This window comes from Dermacentor variabilis, chromosome 3 (assembly GCF_050947875.1).
Source record: "Dermacentor variabilis isolate Ectoservices chromosome 3, ASM5094787v1, whole genome shotgun sequence".
Classification (NCBI taxonomy): domain Eukaryota; kingdom Metazoa; phylum Arthropoda; class Arachnida; order Ixodida; family Ixodidae; genus Dermacentor; species Dermacentor variabilis.
The window spans coordinates 160,990,293-161,010,861 of record NC_134570.1 but is presented as its reverse complement, the minus strand read 5'-3'; the positions used below and the strand labels follow the sequence as shown (position 1 = coordinate 161,010,861).

At 47.6% G+C, this 20,569-nt stretch overlaps 1 protein-coding gene across 1 annotated transcript; it reads left to right on the top strand.

Moving 5' to 3' along the window:
• The first annotated feature begins 17,926 nt into the window (after positions 1–17,926).
• LOC142574858 (uncharacterized) lies at positions 17,927–18,304 on the top strand. The gene has a single exon (XM_075683859.1). The coding sequence runs from the start codon at positions 17,927–17,929 to the stop codon at positions 18,302–18,304; it is 378 nt and encodes a 125-aa protein (XP_075539974.1).
• Positions 18,305–20,569: the final 2,265 nt, after the last annotated feature.

The following is a 20,569-nucleotide window of genomic DNA, read 5'->3' as shown; positions in this document are numbered from 1 at the left end:
AAGGACTTTCCAGTACTTCTAAAAATTCAAGGGTTTTCAATGCCTTGAAAATGGCATTTTAGAAATAAAGGATTTTCAAGGATCGCTACAAACCCTGGATTCTAGCACCTAAATAATTTTACAAGCTTATTTTGGCATGGAGTTAGGAAATTCATGCTTTCTAGCTAACGCTGCACTATCTCTGTACCGTGAAGCCACGAGAGCGCAACTATTTTGGAGTAAAGAAAAATACTGAAAGCTTTTAATACCACTCTTCTTTTTTTCTATGGAGCTTCGTACTGCCTAGTTAAGTTTACGAATGTGCCTGGTTTTGGCGGGCGTTTCTTCGACATTTTCTGGAAGAAGCAGATGTCTAGCCCCCGTATTCAGAAATGTATCTTAATACAAAGCTCATGCTTGACTTGATATAAACGACGCCTGGTGCGAACGTCCCCCAAGACGCTCACTGCCTTTCTTTTGGTGCGTTCACGACTTGCGTCGTTTAGATCAAGTCAAGCATGGGCTTCAAGTTATGATGCATTTCTGCATATGGGGGTAAGCGTGCACAATTCCGGGCAACGCACTGTGCCATTGACACCGACAGAAAACGGGGAAAACAGAGTTAACCACTTATGCTCCTAAACTTTCGCGTACCTGTGGTGTGCGTGTATCGTGGAAGAAGAAACAGCGCAAACACAAGGACGAAAAAAAGAATCAACCACACCAGCGCTTCGTGGTGTGGTATGTTTTTGCGTCGTCCTTGTGTTGCGCTGTTTCTTCTAAAATGCTCAACCAACTAGCCGGCAAGTCCATCCTGTGCATATATAAATTGAACACACGCATGAGTGTAGATGGTCTTCGAAGCTTTTAGAACGAGCACTGCCACAGGATACGAGCCGTGCACGCGTAACAAGTGGACACATTAGTCATTTAAACATGCTTGCCAATGCATTTGACGCGGCTATCGGCATAAGCAGTCTCCAAATGTTGGAATGCATGCGCTTCAAAACGCTAACGATCCGCTTTTAATGCAGGACAACAGCTCACAGCGGACTGAACCAAACTCTAAACTAATGCACTTGAAAAGAACGCCTACACGGCAGCGTGAGGCACGTCGAAATGCCTGGTACTGGCGTCGCAGTTGCTCACCAGTATACGCGCGAATTAAATTCACATACGTGGATGGTTGGCGCAATACTTTGTATCCACGTATTTTGGAGAACATGGACTGGAGAAGCACTCGATCATGAGCTGAACGGCACATTTGTTATTTTCCTGCGGTGACGACAAGCCGTGAATAGTTCTCACGTTGTCGTCTACGTTGTCTTCCTTCGTTAGTCGTAGCAAGGAATGGAAATGATGCAAACGCACACGTATTCCAGTACACAAGAGCACAGCACACTGCAGAGAAACCTCACCCACCACAGCCGATTCATCAAATACGTTTGGTATATATATAACCTCTAAAAGAACACGATTGGGCGTGGCGGCGTTGTGGTGTAATGGTTATGATGTGTGTTTTGAATTGTATAAATGCGAGTGTACGCGGGTTCCAATTCACATGATGTATAGAGCATTGTGATTCTCGATAAATATGTGTGATTCCCTTGACAATTGTATTCTAATTAGATTGTGTGACCCCTGATTGTGAAATTTGCGAAGATATTTGCAGATTAAGTGTTAATTCCCTTTTTTTTCTCCTCAGTGGCGTTCGTGACGCATACGCATAGGCCGCTTCAGAGCAGTCACGCCTCACGGTAGGCAGCAAATAGCCAGGAAAAAATGACTTTAAAATCCTGCATAACTTTGCTCACGCCTATTCTGAAGGCTGCTTGGAATCGGGCCAGTGTCTCTGAGGAGCCGCCTAGGGAACAGTATATCAGCGGCCCTAATTTGATCCGATTTCCTGCCTGCATGCGTGACCAGGACTTGGCTAAGAGGGTATTGGGAAGAGTACTAGCACTCTGTTCTGAAGGAGTACAAGCACTCTGTTTCGGGGAGTAGAAGTACTCGGTCTGGCGGTGTACTATTAACCCTGCGGGGAGAGTATTAGCACTCTGCGGAAGAGTACTAGCACTCCCTGTGGGAAGAGTATTATCACTCTGCGGAAGAGTACTAGCAATCCCTTGCGGTGGAGTAACAAAACTCTGTCAGGAGGAATAGACCTACTCTCTCTCAAAGAGGGTCGATCTACTCTCGAAAAGAGAGTGAAATATTGGACAAGCAGCTACTCCCTCAAAGAGAGTGCCCGGCACTCCCTTAGTTTTTAGAGTGTAGTCCGCGCATTGAGCAATCTGAGTATGTATTGCCTTTTTAATGCGAAAGCATTTTATGGCCTTTCAGGTAGGAAAGCTGGCGTTCTCCGCAACAACAATCCATACGGGATCCTGCTCATGCCAATCTTGTCATTTCCCTTGAAAGCATTCAGAACCGCGCCGCCCGTTTTATTCTCTCAAATTATTCACGTCATTCTAGCGTCACGTCCATGAAAAGAACACTAGGTCAACCTGACCTTTGGTTACGTCGTAGGTACTTTCGTCTCTGTCTTTTTGATAGAATATGATACTTTAACCCTTCTCTTAAAGAAAATATTTTCAGCACACCAAGTTATATGTCGTCTCGCGTCGACTATCAACACAAAATTGATACGCCATTCTTCCTTTTTGCCAAGAACAGCCACTGAATGGAACCGCCTTCCCGCCTCCACAGTCTCAATTTGTGACACCACTAATTCAAGATCGCTGTTCAAAGTGTCTTACAGTTTTATTTTCTATTCTTGCCCTGCACTACAAATATTGTTTACTTTCACCACTTCTTTCTGTTGTGCCTACTAGGCCTTGAAAGTATGCATAATAAATCAATAAAATGCGACGTTATCAGCGTCTTGTATGACGTCAGTATTGATACAGAAGGTAGTAAATAGAACAACGTTAATTATGAGCAATTATTGGTAAATAATGTGAAATAATGTGAATTAGGGTGGAATAAATTAGATTAAGGTTCGTACAAACTATAGCAAGGTGGATTACGTCAGGTGAAGGTAGAGTTGTGAAGGACACGTGACAATGTATGAACTAACGTATCACGGTCACGTGATAATTGCAAGTGTACATCCGTGAAGTCATTAAGTTCTCGCATTATCTTTTTCTAAGATTCTGATGTTACTGGCATGACGGCCACTCAAGAATGTATCATCGAGAAAAAGTACGCACTTTCACTTACAATTTCATTATCATTATATTTTGTGCTCACAGTAATATTATAATGCAATTAAACACTTTTAAGACAAACTGCAGTAGCAGAATGAAAACACGCGAGCGACTTGCACAATTCTGCCCGAATATTTCGGTGCACTTAAAAGCCCATCAAAACGTGGCGAAATTAAAGAAGCTGCCTGGATACATTGCTGAACAAACAGGGACGTGCTGTTAGACGAGCCTCTGCTGTACAATGGCATCAACGTACAATTTGCTTGGTGAAGACATAACGAAGACATTTATAGCGGCGAGATCCCGCTGAAAGTTCTCAAACCCGAATCTCCACGTACCTTGCCTAAGTTATTCAGAGTTTTACTAAGCTACTGATCTGCTTTCTAAGCGCATCCTCGGACACAGTTTGTAAGGCTCAGCCTATGTATTAGGGGCTGGTGTCGTCAAAGCTGTAATTGCTTATCCACAGCATACGCTCTTACAAACGCAGTCTTCAGTCGCCTCATGAATGCTTACACTTCGCCGTCGCACGACCAAGATGTAAGCGCCTTTATCGAGCCACAATCTCGCTGAAACTACGCTGTGACCTGGCAACGTTGCTTGGTTCGGAAGCAGCGAGTGGTCTAATCATACCAGCAGAAGAGCGCCGGTCGTCTCCCTCACGGTCACGATTTGTGTGCTGTACCCATAGTGATGCGGTACAGACTGCGCCCCCCCCCCACCCAAAAAAAAGATGCTCGGCACGAAACGTAGTAGCAACTACCAGCTCACCGTCCTAGTTAGCGACCACAACGAAACAGCAGCAAACAGGCAGCCATGCGAGCGAGAAAACCTCTCAGAATAAATGGGTAGCAGCAGGCGTTTTTTAAATAATTCGACTGACTTCGGCGCAGCGCAAACTACGCGGCCGTCCCATGCCCAATGAAAAGCGACCGGAAGTGGTGACGCGACGGCGCTGTAGCGTCACGGACAACTATAGGCGCGCGGCAGGACGGGAAGGCGGAAGCTGCGCCATTACTGCATTCGCTACTCTTGGGTGCTATTCTCGACACGCATGGCGGCTGCACGGCCGCCATTATCCGCCATGTTTACTCTCTGATTGGCTGTCGAGAGCTCACGTGCCTTAAAATTTGTGCCGGGAAACGGAAGTTTTGCGAAGTGTCATTTTGCGTTTTCATCAAGATGACGAAACGTGAAGTGGAGCTGCAAATTTTATGGACTAATACATTTTATGGTCCTTGGCAGATATATTGTGATGTTAGCGCTTCAAAAAGAGTGTGAGCGGTAGCGTGCAGAAGCCAGTGCAATGCATCTGCAATTGCGCGAATATGTGGTGGCGATCCAAGATATGCGCCATGCCAGCTTACTGATTGGCTGAAGGAATATATCATGAGGGGCGTCACAGGAAGGGCTGTTTCGTAAACGTCATTTTGACGATGCGTGACGTTGCGCTGGGCCGCCATTGATGAGATTTTCCGCCATAACTTTTGCTGTGACGAGCCGCGCGAATTATGCTAATGGGCAGCCATATGCAATGGCAGCCGAGAGGAATGCGTATCGCCACATTTTCCCCATCGTTTGGCACCACGAAAATCTTTTGTTCATAACGCGTGCTCATAGTATTTGCATCGCTCTCCGGTGGTGCTGGCATTTGTGTTTGGGACCATCATTTTTTAAAAGAACGCGTTTATACGAAATAATATTGGTTGAACATAGCAAAGTTTCGGCAATGTTGTCCACTTTTCACGGCTGCATTTGTATTGTAATCAAGATTGATGCCTTTTCGCACAATCAAAAGTTATGACAACGGCCTCTTTCTAATATATAAAAAGAAATGTACGCAAGGCGGCGGCTTGAAGTTTCCTCCCTCGGTGCGAGTAACCAGCGAAATGAACAAGAGATGGCAGCGCCGGCGCTTGCGTCGCTCTAGTGGATATCTGTGGCGCGCGCAACGCTATCGGTGATATTCGGCCGTTTCTCAGCCAGCCGAGTCGGGCTGAGTCACTTGCGTTTCACGAGATAGCGATAACGTGTCCTAGAACGTGCGCGCATCACCACTGGTAGGTCGCGTATGTTGTCTCAAGCAAGAAAACAAGCGCGTTGGCGCCAACATGCGATGACTCATTCCATTTTCTGGGGACACGCATCCTAGATATTGAAGCAGACAATGGCTTGTACGCAGCAGACGACAGAAGCGAGAAGCGTTTTCGACGGAATAATCATACGCTTTGAGATAGCTGCTTTATTTTTACTGCGGAGGAAAACTGTTTTGCTTTACCGATAAGGCTATATTCAGTGCCTTCATTTCAATTTTTTAGGCGGAACGTAAAGTTGGCGTCACGTTACGTAAGCAAAACGGGGCCACCAGCGCCATTTTGTTTGCGTCGCGCCTACGTCATGCATCGAAGAAAATGGCGGAATGTCCAGAATAGCGCCCCTTGCTAGTTGCTAATGGTTGCTACATGAAGTGCATTGTCTCTATTTCGCCTGTGTTCACGTCTCGCGCTGTGCGAAATAATTTTGAACGTGTGATTAGTTTTGTGTGTGGTGTAGAAAAAAATGTGGTCCGTGCTTTGTGTATTGCTCGTGCCCCGCTTCAAAGCAAAGCGTTCGTACGCACTGGAAGATGGATCCATGGAGGCTGAGACGACACCGTGCCCGGTGTCGGTAGTACTGCCATAATGGAAATTTTCAGGCAAGTACCCATTTATTTGGTATTTCTTTTGTGGGTTACGTGCTTTTGTTCGTTCTAGAAGTATCTTACTGTGACCTGGTAGCATAATTCCCGATTGTGAGGGCAAGAGCAGCTGCGCTCGTAGTAGAGCAAGTTAACTACCTCGATCGCACCCCTTGTGACTGTTCGTCAAATCTACAACGGGCGTGGTGCACCTGCATAGTCCGCTTTGTTTCTTAGCGTTTGAACGTTCGTAGATGTGATTCTCTTGCACGTTCAGCGCAGTTTGTTGTAAAAACGGTCGTTCGCACTTAAGTGAAATGTGGTCGGCTATTGTTGCTTCGCGTAGAAAAAGGACGACTGGCTTTGCAACCTTTCGAAAGAACCGGCGCGGTATTGGTTCTCCCTTACGCGGTCTCGTGCTGCTGTTGCTGCTTGCCGGACGCCTTCAGCATTTTTTCGCCTCGCTTTGTGCGTGCGCTCGGCTCGCTGTGTGTGTGTGTGTTTGTGTGCGCGCGCGTACATGCCGATTTGTATGTACCAGCGTGTTTGCGTGTGTTTAGTGCGTACTACATGTTTTGTGAGCGTGTTTATGTATGCGTGCGTATGTGCGCATGTTTCTGTGTGGGTCGTGTGTGCGCGTGCACGTGTTAGCGTGTCTGCCTGCACGTATGTGTGCTTGTTCGTGTTTATCAATGTGCGCGCTTTTGTACACTCCTGCGCTTTTTGAGAGTGCATATATTTGCGTGTGCGTGCGAGTGTGTTTTGTGTGCGTGCGTATGTATTGCGCAAGGTCGTTAGAGCTTTACTCGCAATAAAACTCTTCAAATTTGGTGCAGCGAGTGTTCCCGCCTGAAAGCCGAGTTTGGTTTCAAGCCACCCTGGACAATTGCTGTATGAGGCGCCGTTTCTAGGGAGGACCAGTAAGAAGGCGTCAGGTATACGCGTTCTCCTTTTTTCCCTCCTCTGACCTGATGAATCGATATCCTCGTTGTTATTGGGAAAGGAACGTTACATTCAGAGCAGAAATAAATAATTAAGAAATCTGGTAGTGTGTTTTGCCATTACACTAATTCTGATCTTAAAGTCGTGGATTTCCCATTAGCCCACAAATCGGTTGATGCAGACAACCGCTGAAATTGTGAATGGTAGGTTATTGGAGACGTTCTACGCATATAGCAATTGTCTTCAGGTGATTTAATGAATTCTGAAAATTTTAAGTGTGGCGCTTGAGAGGTATCATATACACGCTTTAGGTATCTCTGGGTAATTTGCATGCCCTTGGAGAGCTGTCCACTATAGCCCTATTGATATTCGTAACAACATTGGAGCACTGTGGAAGCTAGAAGGCTTGTCCTGGCTCTCGAAAAAGTGTTTAAGCTGGAAGTGTAGGTTGAGTAGTTTGGGGTTGGTCACACAAAGGCTTTTTTAATTCCTTAGCAGTAGGAGTGTCAAAGGATAAAAACGTGTGTGTGTGTCAAGCGTGGGAAGCTGCTCATGTGGTAGAGGCTTGTGTGAGTCTGCGCGCGCGCGCCCGTGTATGCGTGCGTGTGTGTGAACTCGCTCTTCAAAAGGGAGTATGTGTGTAAGTGAGCCAGTTTTGCTGGCCTGTTTGCCAAGAATTGGCAAGAAAACACAATAATGAATTTAACTTGAAAAAAAAACTGCAAATCATGCTGGCATAGCGGCGACAGCAGCATATGAGCATACAAACATGCAGCTGTGTGACAATCTTAATGCATGACTGCGACATATGGAAGGAGGCTTGCTTCTTCTTCAGTAAGCAGCACAAAGTCAATATTTTTGGCTTTTCTTGTGCAAACCAAAACGAGGCTCATTGCCAGTGATCTTGTCCTTTGTTCTAATAGCATTTGTTTATCCTGAACTTAGAGCGTCGTTTCTCGCAGGTCATGCAGATGATAGCAGCAGTTTCACAATGCCCAGCCTTGGTGCCCTCCATCAAGAGCAAGCCACTTGCCTTCGCCTTCAGACAGATGGTTGATGTCTTCTTGAAAGCAGTTGGGAAGGCAACATTGTAAGTAGATATAGGTGTGTAGTGCAACATAATAAGTCAAGTTATAATTTATAGCTCCGAGGTTCCTTGGCCGCCTAAGTTTGATATCATGTTCATTTGTGTGTGGTTGTAAATATTGGCGATGGTACAGTGCATACTGCAGGTATGACTGCTGATCCAAAGTATACACTTGCATTTCGTTTGTCTCGTTGCGCGCAACGCACGATTTTGCGCGCTCTGCATGAGAACACTTGACTAGTGGTGTAGGTCAGTGCTACGAGAATACTGAGGCAGGCAAAAATAGTCCATAGAGCATGATCACGCGCTCGAACACGGTAGAAAATGACATAGTTTCGGTGTCTGCGGGAGCGACGACACGACGTAGGAGCAAGCAGACGAAAAGAAAGTACATCTCTGTTTCTGCGATGCAAAATAAAACAAGGACATGGAGACCTTAGGTTTGTCTGTTATATTATTTCTCAGCTTTAATTCGTCTATTCAACCAACATATTACACAAATAACAAATGTTGCCTTGAATAATTCTCAAAGTCACGTGTCACCACGAGCGGCGTCACAGCACAAACACGTGTGCATAGGCACACTAGCACGTGTACGTCATCCTCCGACTTGGAGGGCGGCGGCCGCGAGAAGGACAAACGGTGTTCGGTTTGAAAATTTCACATCTTTTTCGCGGCGCGTAGCGATTTAATGCTTTGCACACACGATCGTTATCGCGCATTGTATGCTCTGTGCTTGTCAGCTCAAAATGGCCAGACCAGGTGAGAGACAAAGCACGTGTCATGTCGCACCTACACGCAGATTTTCAAGCTGTCACATGACTGCCGCAGGGGCTCGCCGCCAGTTGGTGAGGCCACTGTGCCGCAGCTGCGTTTTGCCGCCGACGACGCGCCGCGTGCGTTTTTAAAGCGAATGCTTTACTACGCCAGCCAGCGAGCAATTTCGGCTCTTCGCGCCGTATGCCGCATGCAGGCAGCCGTATGCACGGAGCAAGAAATATTTAGGAGTAGAAACTCCGCTGTTTGCGACGACCAGAAAAGGTCACAAGCCCACGGAGCCGTTATCGTGCTGGCGGCGCCTGGCGGCCTGGAAAGAAATTACCGCCGTTGAGAGCGCGCCGGAGTGGCCGGAGCCGCCTGCCCGGGCGCTGCATTTTTTTTTTCGCTGCGGCTTCTACGACGCGCCGCATGGCGCCGCCACTGTATATGGCCCCGTCGGCGCATACAACAATTGTGACCTTATCTGGTCGCCCGCGCTCGCTCGCGCTGACGCGAGTTTCACCTCCTATATGTCTTATACCCGTGTCACACGGGCGTTTCGAAGGCCTTCCAACCGATAGTCAGTTGACTCAAAGGTCAAGTTCGAGCTGCTACACGGGCGGTTTCGAAGGCCGCCGAGTCAATAGTCTATCGAGTCAACGGAGCACCCTACAACTCTATCGAAATCTCGATGGCCTTTGAGCAACGGAAACGGAAATAGCGCGAACATGCCCTCTCGTTCACAGTGAGCTCGTACTCACAGTTAGAAAGAACAAATCGAACCAAATGCTCTAAAAATACTATATATGAGTGTTATTCATTATTCAATAATGTTTTTGCCACTTGACATGCGCGAACACACACCAAAACGGCAGCCGCATCGAGCGGCGCAAACGTTGCCGCAGTTTCGCTACTCAACAACTTAAGAACTAAACACATATGTATGGCAAAGTGTAAACAATTTTTTTAAATGTTTAAACAAGCATAAAAGAAATTATAGTGCTTTTAAATGGTTTTATATGTTGTTTAACTTTTCATGACATGAAAACGAAAATAAAGATCCGCAGCGCCAGACAATTTTGCGAGAAACGCCTGAACCGCTCAACGGCCTTTCAAAAGTGCCGTGTAGCAGCGCGACAACTCCTTTCAGTCGATAGGGTTGTGGCGTTTCAAAGGCCGTTGACTGGAAGGCCTTCCAAAGGTGCCCGTGGGACACAGGTGACTCCGTGGCCGTATGCCATATGCGGTGGCCGACGAACGACCTTGAGCCGCCGTTGCCTAGCAACGCCGCATCCGCGCTCCAACAGATGGCGCCGCCGTTGACACCGCTGTAAAACCCCTTAAACTTCGTAAAGTAGCGACACTCTCTTCTTCCGCCTTCACTCCTCCTCGTTTCTCCTCTCTTTCACACTCCCTCCTCGACCGTGGCGCCACCTACACTGCTCGAGCGTAGCAACGGCGCCAACTTGCGATCCTCGCCACTCCATAGACGCTTCTCGAGCGAAAATGGCACTGAAGCAAGGCGCGAGGGCCCAAGTCAATTAGGCCAATAGCGACACGGCGTCGGCCTCGGCCATAGAATGCGAAAAGGAGGCGGCATTCTTCAAAGCGTGGCGCTACTTTGCGAAATTTAAGGGGCTGTACACCGCTGCGTCGCCTCTTGCTCCACCAATGTACTCCGCCGGGGTAGAGGGAGAGGAGGTGTTGCCTTGCGGGGGTGTATATATATATATATATATACATATATATATATATATATATATATATATATATATATATAAATATATATATATATATATATATATATATATATATATCACTGAGGCGAAGCGCGCACACACACACATATATATATATATATATATATATATATATATGTGTGTGTGTGTGTGTGTGTGTGTGTGTGTGCGCTTCGCCTCAGTGCTGTTAGTCGTTATGGAGAGCGCGAAAGAGACGCAACGACGATAGACCGAAGCGAGGAAGAGACAACGCGCTCAAGAGACGCCGGAAGAACGCGCCGCACGACTCGAGAAGCGTCGTAACGAAGACATGGCTAGAAGAAGTCGTGCCACGTCCCGGATTGACTATTCAACTGCGGAAGAGACCGCTTTTGCAGCTCTTGCTTTCGCAATTCAACTAGGGTTAACCAGAGCTAAACCACGGGCACTTTTCCGCTTCTATGCATGCGCCTTAACGCCGCTTAGCGCGGCCGTGCGGGCCCTGTCGTGAAAGCGATCTATGGTGGGTGTAGAGTCTAGGTGTGCCGACGGCTGGTGGCTTCGTATGCTCTGTATTCTCGCCGCTTGGTTCGCGTTGAAGCGAGTCGCAACACGCAGGCCAATTCGCTCGCTGCTGCTGCCGCCCTTCCTCGCGCCAGCGTCTTGACAGCGGTCATCTCACTCGATAACCGCAGACATGTTCACCTTCAGGTGCGTTCATGTTTCCTTCTGAGCGCGTGACAACGTGCTTGTTAACTTCGTTAATAAGCGGATGTTTACATCTGTTTACACCACGCTAACGGAGCTAACCCTAGAAGGCTAAGCGGCCAGCCTAAGCGCGTGACCCGTGACCCACGGAGCGTGTCCCGTGGCTCGTGAGCGTTCGTGAGCCGCCGCTCGCTCTCTTCGGGAGCGACTCGGCGCTGCCGCTGAGTACCAATGACTGACGCGTCCGACGCAGCAAGAATTGCACGAGAACTGAACCAGGAAAACAGCAGCATTGAAATGCAGGTGGAGACAATACAAGAACAGCAACAACTGGAAGCGGAGTGGACGTGTGACGAGAGCAGCGGAAAGGCGATAAATATCCAGGGAAAATGGCACACATGGGAGAGGAGAGGCAAGAAGACTCAAGCGCATATAAAACCCACAGCCGAGGAAGCAGACCAACTACGAACGCAGCAAGCCGGAGTAACAATGCCTATTGGGGAAAACATGCCACATTATAGAAAACCGAGACTTCCACCTTTGCCAGTGGACGACACGAAGATCATCTACAGACCTAAGGCGGTATTACAACTCTCCAAATGGACATTGGTGGCAGTGACACATGCCATCGGCCGAGCCAGCAAGTTGTCCCAAAAAGACTTTTATGACAACATCAGGATTCAAGTGCTACATGTCGAGAATATAATAATCGCAAGTGCATCAAACAAAGACATAGCGTAGGACATGCTCCTCAAGATCACGAGCATCCAGCTTGGAGGGTCCATTTACGAAGTTAAAGCACATGTCAGGACACCAGAGGGTATCAGGAAAGGCGTAATCTACAACATCCCGCCAGGCACGAGCGAAGAAGAACTACTACAAGGGCTATGAGTATCCGCAAGATACACGGTTCTTGCAGCATGCATGCTGGGAAGATCGTCAACAGCACTCATCTACTTCGACGGACCGCACGTCCCATATAACATCATATATATATTCTGTGACTACCGCTGCGAACCATACAGGAAATCTGTCCAATACTGCAGAACCTGCGGAGAACTAGGGCACCGGCAAGATATCTGCCCGAAACCACTTATCAACTTCTGCTACATATACGGGATGGAAAATCAACCGGAAGACCATGACTGCCAACCCAGTTGTAAAATCTGTCAACAACCCCATGAGACAGCAGGAAAGGAGTGCCGACATAAACTGAAACCAAATCCACCCCCGCACAAGATCAGACTGCAATAGGAAAACAAGATCCAAGAGCAGCAACGCAGATGGAACTCAAATTCAGACTCAGACTGGCCGGCACTATACGTATCAAGCTGTACCTCACTACACAGTCCACGCAGATCCAGAAGTGACTCCAAATCAACAGGCGGTCAAGCAAACGATGGAGCCCGGTCAAGATCACGGTCTGGAACCCGTACACGCAACTCACAAAAGTGAGTCACGTATGCAGACGCTGCAGGAGGAAACACACGAGCACAAGAACCCATAGAAACCGAACGAGATCTGCGAGCACAACTCCAAAATCAGTAAGCCCTCATTGACAAGCTCATACAAAGATGCAAAGAACAAAACAGCGCCAATCAAGCCTCGAAACCTCAAGGAATGCCAAACATCCCACCGCCCCTGACGGAAGAAAGAATCAAGGAAATTGTAACAATGGAGGTGCAGAAGCAGATACAGGAGGCCATGACCACTTTTGCAAAGGAGCAACACATCAGCGCTCAGCTGGCCCCTATCAATGCTACCCTCCAAGACCTCAGCAACTTCATGTCCTATACCAAGCAGAACCACGTAACGAAAGCCACAGTAGAAAAGCTACTCAGCAACACCGACACGGCTCGCAAGAAAGCACGTAAAGACCTCCACAATGTAGCCAGACCGGAATCCTTGGCCCGGGTCGAAAACAACGATATCGAACAAGATGGCGAGTAATACCAAGAAGAGATTGCCACAACTACCACTGAAGCTGTGGCAATGGAACTCTCGCTCTATCCGAACCAAAAGAACAAACCTCCAAGAACTGACCAAACTGGAACAACCAGATATCATCGCTATCCAAGAAACTTATCACACCAATCTGCGCATACAGGGATATGATACACATACCGGATCTCAGAGAACAGCCATCCTGACGAAGAAAAATCTCACCATGCAAGATCGCGCAATCCAGGGAACAACCGTGGAACACACCCTAGTGGAAGTGTTACCTGAAAAGAAGACACACCAAAGACTATACGTACTATGCTTACATAGTCCACCCAGGCATCCGTTATCCGACTTCGTAAACTTCATCGCGCAAGACAGAAGACTATCTAACGGCCATAAACTCGTAATAATGGGGGATTTTAATGCCCCCCACACAGCATAGGGTTACCAGCACACGACCAAGAAAGGAGCGCGAGTGCATGATTCGGCGCAACAGAATCACCTCAACCTCTGGAATGATCCGAAGCTAACGACTAGAATAGGTAACAGTGTGTCCAGGGATACAAATCCCGACCTCGGCAGCGACCACCACATCCTTCAGCTTGAAATCCTGCACCATAAGAAGCCGAGAAGAACCGGAACGGCCAGGCTGACCAACTGGAAGGCCTTCCGAGAACATGACATAGAAGAAAACATCAAAAATATTAGAGTGGCTCACCGAAGTGGTCAAGACAGCGGAGAAGAACACGAAAGTCATCCAACTCACAGTGGACACGCCGGCTGTAGACTCTTTAGGATGCCAGAAGAGGACTACTGAAGCGGTGGAAAAAGATGAAGCTTAACTGCAAACTGCAGAAACGGATCGCTCACATAACAAAGCAAGCAGAAGAATATGGAGATCAACTGAGCAGTCAGAACTGGCATAAGTTTTGCGACCAACTTCAAGGCACACTCAGCACGACGAAGACCTGGCATTTACAGCGAGCCCTTCTAGCTGCCACCAAAACCAAGACGCAACAAAGACATGACCTCAAGAAAATCATCAACTCCGATCCGGGAACTGAGAAACAAATTCTGGAAGAAATCAAACGTAAACTTGTCGGAGACAATGCCCCCAAGGTTACCGATCCCCGACCGTACAAAGGCGAACCAAACCTCACCCTCGACAGCCCTTTCACGCTTCCTGAACTCCATGCCACCCTTGTCACATTGACCCGTAACACATCGCCAGGAAATGACAAGGTGACGAATAGATCCCACGAAACCTCCCAGACAAGGCCCTAACTGGACTCCTCGACTACATGAATAACTGCTGGGAAAAAGGTGAGCTCCCGGCAGAATGGAAGCACGCAGAAGTCATTATGATACCAAAACACAACATCATCATCATCATCAGCCTGTTTACGCCCACTGCAGGGCAAAGGCCTCTCCCATACTTCTCCAATAACCCCGGTCATGTACTAATTGTGGCCATGCCATGCCTGCAAACTTCTTAATCTCATCCGCACGCCTAACTTTCTGCCGCCCCCTGCTACGCTTCCCTTCCCTTGAGATCCAGTCCGTAACCCTTAATGACCATCGGTTATCTTCTCTCCTCATTACACGTCCTGCCCATGCCTATTTCTTTTTCTTGATTTCAACTAAGATGTCATTAACTCGCGTTTGTTCCCTCACCCAATCTGCTCTTTTCTTATTCCTTAACGTTACACCTATCATTCTTCTTTCCATAGCTCGTTGCGCCGTCCTCAATTTGAGTAGAACCCTTTTCGTAAGCCTCCAGGTTTCTGCCCCGTAGGTGAGTACTGGTAAGACACATCTATTATATACTTTTCTCTTGAGGGATAATGGCAACCTGCTCTTCATGATCTGAGAATGTCTGCCAAACGCACCCCAGCTCATTCTTATTCTTCTGATTATTTCAGCCTCACGATCCGGATCCGCGGTCACTACCTGCCCTAAGTAGATGTATTTCCTTACCACTTCCACTGCCTCGCTACCTATCGTAAACTGCTGTTCTCTTCCGAGACTGTTAAACATTATTTTAGTTTTCTGCAGATTAATTTTGAGACTCACTCTTCTGCCTTGCCTCTCCAGGTCAGTGAGCATGCATTGCAATTGGTCCCCTGAGTTACTAAGCAAGGCAAGATCATCAGCGAATCGGAAGTTACTAAGGTATTCTCCATTAACTCTTATCGCCGATTCTTCCCAATCCAGGTCTCTGAATACCTCCTGTAAACACGCTGTGAATAGCTTTGGAGAGATTGTATCTCCCTGCCTGACGCCTTTCTTTATTGGGATTTTGTTGCTTTCTTTATGAAGGACTGCGGTGGCTGTGGAGCCGCTATAGCTATCTTTCCGTATTTTTACATACGGCTCGTCTACACCCTGATTCCGTAATGCCTCCATGACTGCTGAGGTTTCTACAGAAACAAACGCTTTCTCGTAATCAATGAAAGCTATATATAAGGGTTGGTTATATTCCGCACATTTCTCTATCACCTGATTGATATTGTGAATATGGTCTATTGTTGAGTAGCCTTTACGGAATCCTGCCTGGTCCTTTGATTGACAGAAGTCTAAGGTGTTCCTGATTCTATTTGCGATTACCTTAGTAAATAGTTTGTAGGCAACGGATAGTAAGCTGATCGGTCTATAATTTTTCAAGTCTTTGGCGTCCCCTTTCTTATGGATTAGGATTATGTTAGCGTTCTTCCAAGATTCCGGTACGCTCGAGGTCATGAGGCATTGCGTATACAGGGTAGCCAGTTTCTCTAGAACAATCTGTCCACCATCCTTCAACAAATCTGCTGTTACCTGATCCTCCCCAGCTGCCTTCCCCCTTTGCATATCTCCCAAGGCTTTCTTCTTCCGGCGTTACCTTTGGGATTTCGAATTCCTCTGGACTAATTTCTCTTCCATTATCGTCGAGGGTGCCACTGGTACTGTATAAATCTCTATAGAAATCCTCAGCCACTTGAACTATCTCATTCATATTAGTAATGATATTGCCGGCTTTGTCTCTTAACGCATACATCTGATTCTTGCCAATTCCTAGTTTCTTCTTCACTGTTTTTAGGCTTCCTCCATTCCTGAGAGCATGTTCAATTCTATCCATATTATACTTCCTTATGTCAGCTGTCTTACGCTTGTTGAATAACTTTGAAAGTTCTGCCAGTTCTATTCTAGCTGTAGGGTTAGATGCTTTCATACATTGGCGTTTCTTGATCAGATCTCTCGTCTCCTGCGATAGTTTGCTGGTATCCTGCCTAACGGAGTTACCACTGACTTCCATTGCACACTCCTTAATGATGCCCACAAGATTGTCGTTCATTGCTTCAACACTAAGGTCCTCTTCCGGAGTTAAAGCGGAATACCTGTTCGGTAGCTTGATCTGGAATTCCTCTATTTTCCCTCTTACCGCTGACTCATTAATCGGCTTCTTATGTACCAGTTTCTTCCGTTCCCTCCTCAGGTCTAGGCTAATTCGAGTTCTTACCATACTGTGGTCACTGCAGCGCGCCTTGCCGAGCACGTCCACATCTTGTATGATGCCATGGCTAGCGCAGAGTATGAGGTCTATTTCATTTCTAGTCTCCCCGTTCGGGCTCCTCCACGTCCACTTTCGGCTATCCCGCTTGCGGAAGAAGGTATTCATTATCCGCATATTATTCTGTTCCGCAAACTCTACTAATAACTCTCCCCTGCTATTCCTAGTGCCTATGCCATATTCCCCCACTGCCTTGTCTAAAGCCTGCTTCTTGCCTACCTTGGCATTAAAGCCGTCCATTAGTATAGTGTATTTAGTTTTCACTCTACCCATCGCCGATTCTACGTCTTCATAGAAGCTTTCGACTTCCTGGTCATCATGACTGGATGTAGGGGCGTAGACCTGTACAATCTTCATTTTGTACCTGTTATTAAGTTTCAGAACAAGACCTGCCACCCTCTCGTTAATGCTATAGAATTCCTGTATGTTACCAGCTATATTCTTATTAATCAGGAATCCGACTCCTAGTTCTCTTCTCTCCGCTAAGCCCGGTAGCACAGGACGTGCCCGCTTTTTGGCACTGTATAGGCTTCTTTCGGCCTCCTAACTTCACTGAGCCCTATTATATCCCATTTACTGCCCTCTAATTCCTCCAATAGCACTGCTAGACTCGCCTCACTAGATAACGTTCTAGCGTTAAACGTTGCCAGGTTCATATACTAATGGCGGCTTGTCCGGAGCCAGTAATTCTTAGGACCCTCTGCTACGTCACAGGTGTGACCGCCGCCGTGGTCAGTTGCTTCGCAGCTGCTGGGGACTGAGGGCCGGGGTTTGATTGTTGTGTTCATATAGTAGGTTGTGGCCAAGTACTGCACCAGGGTGGCCAATCCTGCTCTGGTACCCGCCGTGGTTGCTCAGTGGCTATGGTGTTGGGCTGCTGAGCACGAGGTCGCGGGATCGAATCCCGGCCACGGCGGTCGCATTTCGATGGGGGCGAAATGCGAAAACACCCGTGTGCTTAGATTTAGGTGCACGTTAAAGAACCCCAGGTGGTCAAAATTTCCGGAGTCCTCCACTACGGCGTGCCTCATAATCAGAAAGTGGTTTTGGCACGTAAAACCCCAAATATTATTATTAATCCTGCTCTGGTGAGGGAGTGCGTTACCGGTTCTGGTCACCGGGATCAGGGCACAGTCCAGGCCTGTTTGTGCAATTTTATCAACACGCGGATTTTTTTTAATCCGGTGGAAAATTGCCGGCACCGGGATTCGAACCACGGACCTCTTGCACGCGAGGCGGGTGTTCTACCTCTACGCCACCGCTGCAACTCTACGCCACTGCTGCAACCAAACCACTACAAATCGGCAACCTACAGCCCATCTCCCTTACTTCCTGTGCTGGAAAGCTTCTCGAACCATGGTTCACGATCGCCTCACCACATACCTCGAAGATTCAAGACTCATGCCTGACACAATGTTTGGCTACCGACAGCTCCTCTCAGCACAAGATACACTACTACAGCTCAAGGAAGGCCTTTTGGTCTACCTAGAACGCCACAAAAAGGTCTCTATTATAACAATAGATGTACAAGGAGCCTTCAGTAATCTCAAGCATGAAGTAATTCTCCAGAACCTCCAAGGCACCAAATGCGGAATCCGGACCTACCAATACGGACACGACTTCCTCAAAGGTCGCACGGCTACGGTGGGTATCGGCAACATCCGAAGTGACATGGTTCGAAATGCCCAACAAAGGAACTCCACAAGGGTCAGTCATTTCACCTTTGGTGTTTAATCTCGCCATGATTAGGCTCCCGCAAGAACTCGATGGCATCGAAGGTTTAGAATATGCAATATACGACGACGACATAACGTTACGGACAAAAGCGCCTACAACCGGACAACTTCAAACTACCCTGCAAGAGGCAATCGATCACATAGAACAGTACCTCTCAAGATGCCGTCTCCAGTGCGCCCCCGAAAAATCAGAGCTACTTATCCACAACGCAAGGACCCGGGGAAGACCACCAGCCTACGTCGCTCCAGATCCCAAGGTCAGACTCAATGGAATCGACATCCCTCAAGTTGGCTCCCTCCGCATCTTTAGTCTTATAATACATAAAGATGGTTCTGGCGCTGCTACACTCCCGAAGCTTCAGAAGACCCTAACACAAGTAACCCTTCTCATTCGGCGTATAACCACCCAAAGAACACGACTTAAAGAGCAAGAAACCGTCCAATTATTCTAAGCACTCATTATAAGCCGGATCACATATGGCACCCCGTATCTACTCCTCAAGAAAGCTGAAGTTGAAAAACTCAACATCATCATCAGAAAAGCAATCAAGAGAGCACTAGGACTTCCCAGTACGACCTCAACCTCGACACTCCTCAAACTCGGCCTCCATAACACCTGGGAAGAAATGAGTGAAGCGCACAGAGCCAGCCAGCTGGAACGCCTTAAGCTGACTCCAACAGGCAGAGTAGTAATTCGCAAACTCGCATACAGCGACATAGCAGACTCAGACGCGAAAGCCCGATTGCCGCCACTTCTTCGTGACTCAATCTCAGTCGCTCCAATATCTCGCAACATGCATGCAACATAACACAAAAACAGAAGACAAGCAAGAGTTAGAGCACTCAGCAAGAAATACTCAATGAATCCCAACACGAGATATACAGATGCGGCAACGTACCCACGTAGAAGAGCATACGCAATTACCGTGACCAGCAAACAAGGGAATGAGCTAGTCGCTGCCACCATACCGGCCAGAAATTCAGAAACGGCGGAGGAAGTGGCCATCGTCGTCGGCATCGCCCCATGCAAAGACACAGCAATCATCTTGAGCGACTGGCAAACGGCATGTAGAAACCTACGAAAAGGCCGAATTTCTACCGCAGCAGTGAAGATTCTAAAAGAAATAATAAGGCACAAAGAACTACCCGAAACCTACGTCGCATGGACCCCAGGCCACGAACACCTGGCAGGAAACGAAGCAGCACATGCTGTCGCCCGAGAGCATACCAGCCGGGATTTCCTGCCTCACGTTCTCTGGAAAGCGACGAGGGTGGAGGACGTTCCCATCAACTACGCCGCAATATTGCAACATTACCGACTAGAAAGAAGAGAATATCCTCTACCACATCCAAAATTAAGCAAGGAAGAAGCCACGTACCGTCCTCCGCAGACTAAAAACGAATACGTATGTCCATGGAATTATCATGCACCGGATGCACCACACCAAATTCTCATACCTATGCCGATATTGTGAGGTACCAGACACCCTCCAACACATGGTGTTGGTGTGCCCACACCGCGAGAACAACAATCAAGATGATGCCTCAGAACCGCTACAAGCGATCAAAGAAACATGGGAGGCAATGTTAAAGGCACAGAGCCTGGAAGATCAGCGAAGTCTGGTGGACCGGGCCCGGGCTGCGGCATTAGCCAACGGCTTTCTGGACTAAGAGAGCCGCCCACCTAGGGCGAAGGAAGAACACTTTCTCGCTGTTTCTCACAATAAACGTTCATTCCTCCTCCTCCTTACTTCGTATAACTGTCTAATAATTTGCTATACTAAAAACGAACTCTCTAACATACTAAAACGAACTCTCTTATTTTCTTAGTTTTCAGCGAAATAAGGTGTTGAAAGTTTACCTCGGCCAGGTTGTCAAATTTATATGAACCGATTATTTACATACGTATATTCACGATGTGCGTAAAATGACCCAGAACTGCCGGATAAAGTCATAACTGCTGGATAGACGCAATGACAGAGGGATGAAAGTCAGAGCCAAGCTGTAAACGCCGGATGCAGCATACGCTGCACGTGCACCATCAGCGATGGGCAGCTGCACGCTGCGTTGCAAGGTTAACAACCGCGTAGAACGCCAGCTGTTTCGAGCTAAAGAGACAGTCACGAGCAGCCAGTTCCTTCTTGCTCTTACCACGGAGTGACCGACTGACACGTCTCTGTTACAAACGTCCACCATATTTCCCGCCGCCCTACTTTCACCGCAATCTGTACCGTACTGGTGCAGCCAAAGCGATCTGCAGGGG

Coding starts and splice junctions, on each gene's coding strand:
- LOC142574858 (XM_075683859.1), top strand. CDS start 17,927: ATGGTTCACGATCGCCTCACCACATACCTCGAAGATTCAAGACTCATG.